This window comes from Perna viridis, chromosome 2 (genome assembly GCF_037379345.1).
Source record: "Perna viridis isolate PV_CMFRI_1.1 ecotype Kerala chromosome 2, ASM3737934v1, whole genome shotgun sequence".
NCBI lineage: Eukaryota > Metazoa > Mollusca > Bivalvia > Mytilida > Mytilidae > Perna > Perna viridis.
The window spans coordinates 60,937,009-60,946,125 of NC_142446.1; the positions used below are offsets into that span (position 1 = coordinate 60,937,009).

At 32.2% G+C, this 9,117-nt stretch overlaps 1 protein-coding gene across 2 annotated transcripts in view; it reads left to right on the forward strand.

Moving 5' to 3' along the window:
• Positions 1-5,176, forward strand: part of LOC148626322 (uncharacterized) — a 38,081-nt gene extending 32,905 nt beyond the window's left edge. For both annotated transcript variants that reach the window (XM_088570202.1, XM_088570203.1), the window contains exon 6: positions 133-5,176. In XM_088570202.1, the coding sequence (XP_088426328.1) occupies positions 133-2,282 (2,150 nt within the window). In that variant the 3' untranslated portion in view covers positions 2,283-5,176. The remainder of the gene's footprint in view (positions 1-132) is intronic.
• The last annotated feature ends 3,941 nt before the right edge of the window (positions 5,177-9,117 follow it).

Sequence of the window (9,117 nt, forward strand, 5' to 3'; positions counted from 1 at the left end):
CAAGTTGTTTGTGACATTGGAACTTTTAACCAGTTACTGGTAACTAAAAACTATAACAATAAAACTTCAATTATTTGTAAAAATAAGTACAAATAACCTGAAGTTTTATTGTTTATATATATATATTTGTAGGTGATCGTATCTTGAGTGTGACAATATCTTTTGAGAACATGGTGTATGAGGATGCGTTGACTATTCTGAGCTATGCCTCACCATATCCTGTCAGAGTTACACTGCAGAAGGAAAAACATGTCCGGAAAGATAGACGTGTGAGTGAAACACCTTCAACATTGAGTCATCCATTGTATAGAAGTCAATCAATGGACACATTGAAGAAAATCAGAAAGGACTCCACAGTTATACCACAACGAAGCTTCAGTGAAATGAGACAGGAAAAGAAAAAGGAAAAACAACAAAAACTTTCAGTAGCATCTGCATTTACTGGCAAAGGTGATGCATTTCCTACCATTCAGGAAAATGGCAGTAAACAAGGTTCATGGAAAACAAGTGAGGATGAAGTTTTTGACTCCTCTAAGGAGACTGTTGTAACTGTTGAAAATGAGCCAAAAAATATTCCATCAGTTCAGGTTGATAAAAAGAAAACTGATGAAACAGATGCCAAACAGTTTGCTGCTCAATTATTTGATAAGTTAAATGAACAGGACAAGTTAGACATGCTTAGACTTAGCTATGAAGACCCAACAGATAATACAAATAACAGCAACATTGCATTGTCATCTGCTGAAACCTCGTTCACTGAAACTCCTGTATCTGTTGGTTCTGTAGAGTTAGACACCACAGTTGTAGAACCAAGATTACCTCCTGTTAAACCTGAACGTCAAAAAAAGAAGAGTTCCAGTGGAGGCAGTGTCTCCTCAAATGACACAGCTAGTAGTCCTAGAGGTAAATCTTTCCCACCTCCTGACAACTTGTCTACCGAATTGTTGTCTGTTCAAATGTCTGAATGTCAACCTGAGATTTCTGAAGAAATTATTACACCTGCTGTTAATGATAGAAATGTTACTTTGACTAGTGATAAAATTGATTTTAGTGAAGTAAACACTTCAGTTAACAATGATACCATTGCTTCATTACCTGATATTGGCAGCCGTACTTTGGTTGACTATAGTCTGTCAGACATGGACAGTACACTCAGTACTATAAGGCCTGTAACACCAGATAATGTACCTGTAATTGAGGAGGAAACTATTACAGCTGAGCATGCAAAGAGGGATCAGCTTCTTCAGAATCTGCAAGCTTTTCAAGAGAGCTCTGCTAGCAAAAACATCAGCTCAAATGTTAACATACAAGATGAAACCCTTATAAAATCATCAAGTAGCAGCTCCTCATTGTCAAGTTCTGATGGTGAAATAAGTGCATCAAAGTTACAAAATAACTCTGAGGTTGACTTTAATGTTACATCTTCAAACCCAAGTTTGTTTTCAACTCCTTATCCAAACAGGAACACCAAAGAGGCTACAAGTGGCATGTCTTATGATATATCAATGAATGAATTAAATGACATTGAATCTAAGATGAGCAAAAAATCAAAACAGCCATCAAAGCCAACAGGGGGCATTGCATTTGAAGTTCGAGATGATATTACTTCAGGGACTTTACGTAATGTACCAGTAGAATCAAAATCAACGTCAGTAATTCGAACAATGTCCTGTTATGATGGAATCACTACTGAGTCACATGAACGTATCATGCAGATGTCTAGAACTGGATCATTTACAGGGAGTGTTAAAAAGGAAGGAGACCATGTTTCTCTTGACTGGTCAGGAAAAAGACTTGTACGTTCTGGATCATTTTCAGATATTCCCCAGAATGACTCAGTTAATGATTGGAGAGATCGCAGTGTGATTGATGACAGTGATACAATTAATTCAGAATCCAGTCTTCATGATGATATAATTTCATCAAATGACAGTATCAATGAAATGGAACAAAAAGGATTGAAAAAATCAAACTTCTTTCGTGCGAGAGAAAATTTAGCAAACTTATCAGACTATTCTGAATCATTGCAGTCATTACATTCATTAACAGAATCATCAAGTCAGAGTTCATCACCTCCACCGCCATACACTGCCAATGGGAAGGACAATGGACTAGGTTCCTCTCCCGAGTCCATAAAGTTATTGAATAATATGTCTACTACAGGAGTTATTATGGATAGTGACAATAACATAATACCTGTAACAAAAATTGAAAACAAAGAAAATGTTAGAGTGTCAGTTTCCATGACAACAGTTCAAGATGAAGATGACACAGACTGCTAATATCAACTGTATACCTCATTTTTCACACGTTTTTCTTTGTTATAAAGATTACCATGCTTTTTTGTTTCTTACCTTTTGAATTTTCTGTTTGCAAGCTGTAAAAGTTTGTAAGTTCAACAATATCTATAGAGGATAGCATATCAAGTTGACTGTTGTTTTCTATTTTGCTCATTGTATCTGTGGAAATCAAATACACTACCTCGTATTATATGGCTCAGTCTGTAGAATATAGTCACAGATATATTTGTTATTTGGAAATAAGTATGTCAAAATTATTGCTTGCTTTCAGTGCATATATAACCTTTAGTATCTTCTAAAAAAGGGAAATTGGTTTGGGTCTCTATATGCCTTTTATGCTATAGTAGTACTAATCAGTTTTAGGTTGAAATTCAAAGGGGGACTGAACAGTTAAATTATTTAAAGAGAGTTCTGTTTTCATGCCAAAGACCCATTTTTATGATATTTTCAGTTTTTGTTTGTTTGTATAGCTATTACAATGTTATATAACACTTCAGATGTACAAATGTACTTAGAAATGACCCTAAGAGTGTAAAGAGACAATTCAAAATTATCTTTTATGCATAAAATTCTTATTAACTTGGTTTATTTCCTTACTTTCCCTTTCTTCCATTTTCTATGGGTAGATGTAGTTACCTAGAAGTTTGTAGCCATTTGGCATGTTTATTTTCAAACAAGTCTAAATTTATTTAATGCCAATTATGTAAGTTAACAGGGTACACACCTCATTCTATGCAAATGAAGTAAAAGGGCTTTCTTTTGTTGTTTAATTTGTCAAACCAGAAGTATTTGTTAATACCTTGTTAAGTATTGTATAATAACAAAGAAAGATAAATCAAAAACATGGTGCTTTTTCTGTATGAGACAGGGTAGAACAGTCTTCTCCTGAAGTGTCATTCATTGATGATATAGATGCCAAAGTTGAATCTTGTTATAGAGAGTAATATAGTTAATTTTAGGGAATAGAGTTGGTCTTACCTTGATCCAATGATCCTTACCTAATCTTAAGTAGATAACTGGATAAATAACAAGTAGGTTTAAACTCTATCATTTCATAAGTATTTAATCTAAGTTTGATAGGAAGTTTAAATCTCTATGTCAGTTGTCTAGTTAACTACTTAAGGAATAATCAGTGCATTTTATAGATAGAAGACCAAGCCTATTCCCCTGTGTTAACTACTTGACTTGCTGTAAATCCTGTCTGTAGAATATTGTCTTTCATAAATCAGAGTATATAAATTTGTAGATAAATGATTTTATCATTTATTGGCTTGAATATTCAACAAAAGTCCACTGGATTATTATAATAAATATGAATAAACATTTTTTTTTATTTTGTTTTATTAAGGTTTTAAATACATGTATAGGGGCCAGATTTTAAGAAGCCAACCAGATGCTCAGTGCTATTTTGTCTATTTATGTCGTTAATATTTTATAATTGTTTTGCATTTATTAATTCATGTATTCAATTACAAATTTGTACATAATTATACTATATAAACATATTTTTGTCAAGTTTGTACATTTTATATATTCTAAATATAAAGTGCAATATTGTAGGCATTTCAAGTATACACATAGATAAACATTGCACATTGCTTTGTAAACATTAATCTATAATATTTCAAGATGGTTGGAGGAAACTTAAGAGTACTCCTAAATGATTTAAGTACATATAAAATTAGAAGTATATTGTTCTTATTATTTTACTATGAAAGTACTTTTATTCGTGCGTAACAATTTTCGTGGTTTAGGGAAATTATCATTTCATAGATTCTTGAATTTATGGGTTTGACAACTCAACCATACAAACCATTGGAAAATTTCCATCAAAATTTGGAATCAAAATTACCAAACCCACAAAAACCATGAAATTGGTACCCCACGAACAATAATACTTTCACAGTATATTTAAATGGCAGATTACAGTTTAGCATTAATTTTATTAGTTATGATAAATTTATAGTGGTTGCTTTTGTTTTCAAAAATTAATTTTTATTCTAGTATTTTTGTTTTGGTTATTTATATTTCTCCCATTCTAAGCATTTGATAAAAATATGAACACGACTTTTATTTGGTGGTAATTCAATTTTCATAAATATTTTTTATTTTTTCACAAGTTTTATGGGTGTAACTGATTCCTAGTCAAGCAAGTTCAAATGTAAATTTTACTATCCAGAGTGGAAAATTAAATTCATACATTTTAAAGATCTACTCATTATAAATATATGAGTGAATATTTTTAGAAGATTTTAATGGGGGCATATTTATCAGAAGGATATTACTTCCTCTTTTTCACATTTTCAACAAACTATTTAGAACAGTAATTCTTGTAAAAAATTACATCGAAATAAAGCAGCCAAAATCATCTCATATTGTTACAAATATAAACATGTATCATATAGTAATTGAACAAGTGTTATAAACAAAGACAAAATTGAGTGCATCAAAAATAGCCTAAAGGAAATAAAGACGCTTTGATGTATAAATTATTTTTACAGCTTGAATTTTATCTCTGGTGCTGTCAAACAAGGGTTGATGCCAAACATGTTCAAAATAGGTGAAAAAGTCAAATGTAATAGTTAATTTACTTGAAATATAACCAGGGTTTATTGTGTTTTAATTTGTTTTTTTCTTTTATTTACATTCCAATATTATATGATTTAATAATTTTTTATTGATACAGTAGTTCACTTACACAAATTGAAAATTTATATATTCAAAATATCTGTTTTAGCTTATTAAGTCTATTTTTAGCACATCTATTTTAAGACAGTGTACACTGTACATGTTGAAGTACATGTATGACTGCATCCATCATTATCTTATATAGTTATATGTAATTGAAACAAACAATAAAACATACTCAGGTTTTATTTTATTTGTATGTATATCCAGATAAAACAGATTACGTACAGTGAAACTGAACCCCATTTGGACTAAAATTTGTCTGTACGTTCCAGGTGTTCAATTTACCCAGGTTTAAAATACAATGAAACTGATATGACTTGAAAAAAGTGTCTGGTTTAGACAGGTTTTTGCTTAATTCAGGTTTGGGTTCAGACTGGTTTCACTGTATTTCCACAAAAATAATGTATTGTAAATATGCAAACTAATGTTTCTACCCCACGTTTAACATGTATATATAGAAGTAAAAAAAAATTGAGATCATTTAATATGACATTGATACTAACTTATGAAAATCTGCTATATTTTCTACAAAATAACTTCATACAGTAAGAAGGCTGCCTCTAAAATGTTTTAATGCACACCCCATTAAGAAAACAGACCAGTCCTGAGCCAAAGTCAATGTCAAGGACAATAAAGCCTTCTTCTTAAATGAAAAAAAAAACAGAAGTACATACAGTAGTTGTATATGTCAAAAATCTTTGATGTAACAAAACTAGAAAAAAAGAGATGCAATACACTTCAAATTGAAACAAGGACACAAAATCAAGATTGAATCCGGATCTTGACCAGGACTTAAAAACAGAGCCAAACTTCACAAAATCAAAAATACACTTACAAGTGTACAAGTTATTGTCCAGTAACCAAATGAAAAAAAATCATTGCCAAACCAATATAGGCCAATGCAGTCAATAGAAACCATTGATTAGTAACCTATCAAAGGGCACCCTCATACAAAACATCAATTCAATTTACCCTATTATCTGAAAAAAGATCAAAAAATGACAAAATTTGTTCAAGTCCTCAGACAATGTTAGTGACACAAAAAGAAACTTCAGGGTACACTCTGTGGTTGTAGAGATATTCTGTGTCAACCTGTAGGTATGTAAATCATCAGCCTTGATGATCCTGTATAAACCTGTAGATTTGTAAATCACCAGCCATGATAATCATGTATAAACCTGTAGATATGTAAATCACCAGCCTTGATAATCCTGTATAAACCTATTAGTGTATTAAATACTTAGTACATGTAGCATAAAATTGATAATTAGACCAGCAATTTTTAAAATTAAAGATGCATTTTTACTGACAAGATTTCATTCTGTAAAATCTTCACAGGATACCTTATATCGTCTGTGTACGTCTTATTTTTAGCTATGTTTGTGGTAACATTAAACCACTAAAATAAGACACAGCAAACATTTTCCTTAAAATCTGGAGTATTTGATCTTACAATAAAAGGCTCCCAGGAGCCTGAATTGCTCAACTGGTTAAATTTTTGTCTTTTAAGAGCAATAACTCTAACAAGTTGTCAGACAATTTTGACTCTATTTGATTCATTGGACACATTTGTAAGTCTTATAATAAGGATCATTTCAGCAATTGAAAGCTATTGGCTAAACCTAACAGATTTGGAGATATATGCAAAAATCTGCTGTCTGACCCTTAGAAACAGCAGCCATGTTTTTTCAGCGATCAAAAATCTGTCATATCATTAAGGATACCCTATAAAACAAAAATGTCAACTTTCATTGAATTCTGTAGAGCAGTTTCTGAGGAGAAGATTTTTTAAAGTAATAACATCATAAACAGAAAAAAACGTCCAAAAAGGGCAATAACTCCAACATGGGTCAACAAATTTTACCCCATGTCAGAATTCGGCTTAACCTAACGGTTTTGGAGATAAATGCGAAAAACTAGTCTGACCCCAATGTTCTAGTTCTAGTAACAGCAGCCATGTTTTTCAACGTATCAAAAACCTTCACATCAGTTCTATGCCAGATACCCCAAGAAACATTCATATTAAGTTTGGTTCCAATTGGTGAAGTGGTGTCAGAGGAAAAGATATTTGAAAGAAATAACATTCAAAATAGCAAAAAAAAAACGTTCAAAAAGGGCAATAACTCCAACATGGGTCAACAGATTTTCACCAAATTTAGACTACTATGTTCTAGTTTTAGTAACAGCGGCTGTGTTTTTCGATGGATCAAAGATCCCCACATCAGTTCTATGCACAATACCCCAAGGAACATTCAAGTAAGTTTGGTTCCAACTGGTCAAGTGGTGTCAGAGAAGAGTTTTGAAAGAAATAACATTACAAATAGCAAAAAAAAGTTGAAAAAGGGCAATAACATGGCCTGATAGATTAAAATGAAAATTTGAATGCAGTTAGATCTCGTCATGCTGAACACCTTTATCCTGTCAGAATTTGGCTAAACCTAACGATTTTGGAGATATATGCGAAAAACTACTGTCTGATCCCTATGTTCTATTTTTAGTAATGGCGGCCATGTTTTTCAACGGATCAAAGATCCCCACATCAGTTCTATGCACAATACCCCAAGAAACATTCAAAGTAAGTTTGGTTCCAATTAGTCAAGTGGTGTCAGAGGAGAAGAGTTTTGGAAGAAATAACATTACAAATAGCAAAAAAACGTTGAAAAAAGGGCAATAACTCCAACATGGCTTAATAGATTAAAATGAAAATTTGACCGCAGATAGATCTTATCATGCTGAACACTTTACCCTCGCGTCAGAATTTGGCTAAACCTAATGGTTTTGGAGATATATGCAAGAAACTACTGTCTGACCCCTACGTTCTATTTTTAGTAACGACGGCCCTTTTTTTCGATGGATCAAAAATCCCCACATCAGTTCTATGCAGGATACCCCAAAGAACATTCGTACTAAGTGTGGTTCAAATTGGTCAAGTAGTTTCAGAGGAGAAGTGTTTTGAAAAATTGTTAACGACGACAATGGACGACGACAGACGCCAAGTGATGGCAATAGCTCACATGGCCTACAGCCAGGTGAGCTAAAGAGCAATAATCCACTGGGAAATAAAAAATTAAGTCTCCTTCCTTCCCCATGGGTCCTTGTCATAATAAAGTAAATTTCAAAAGGCCAATTGCAGGCTAAGATTGTTTACATAGCAAAACATTATAACAACCTAATTAGGAATCTATTTGAAAAATGAAAGAATTGCCAGAATTTAATCCTTCAGCTTGGGTGCTGATCATAAATTTATTTAAAAGATAGCATGTGGCACCACCGGTATCCCTTCATGAAAGACATCTTTCCTACCAAGGGTAACATCTAGCATTGGGAATATTCATGATATATACATATATCATGTTGTAATTCCTTATTTCTTTATTCAACTGAATCAAATTAAAAGATCATGTTACCAATAAATTGTTATGTCCCTTACAGTGCCAAAAAAACACAGCTTATTTTTACATATGTCATGGTTCTCTGATTGTCAATGAAAAGTTACTGTCTTTTTCTGGAAATCTTGTTTTTAAATTAAAACATTTATCCATACAGATTAAATTTTCGTGTGTTTTTGGATAAATCATGAAATTTAAATGAAGCAAAAACTTTACTTGCTATTTTCCCTCTAAAACCATGAAAAAATGCCTATGCAAATGTTTCCCGATATATGGTATGTGAATGGGCTGAATATATACCATAGTCAAAGTTTCATAACTCAGGAATAACAAGTCTAAAAAAGTGGTAGATCCAGAATTTCAGGTTAGGTGGCAAAGAAATGTCCTTGCAGAGTAGGGCACAAATCTTAGGGGTATAGCATTTGTAAAAAGAATAATAAAGGGAAATTTAAAACAAGTGGAAATCAAAAGAATATATTTCAATGATAAGGACTAGACTGGGAAAATATACAAGCACAACAAAGAACATGAAATAACCAAAATAACATGTACAAAGACACAAAAGTAAATGAGAAAGCAAGACTCCACTTGACTTCATGCAAAAAACATTAACTGAAGTTTCATAATGGTTAAAAATAGAATATATGTGATCAGTGTCTATCATAAGTGAGGTTTGTAGTAAGTTATATTTCATCATATTTTATTCTTTACTCAATCATCAAATAAAAACAACAGTG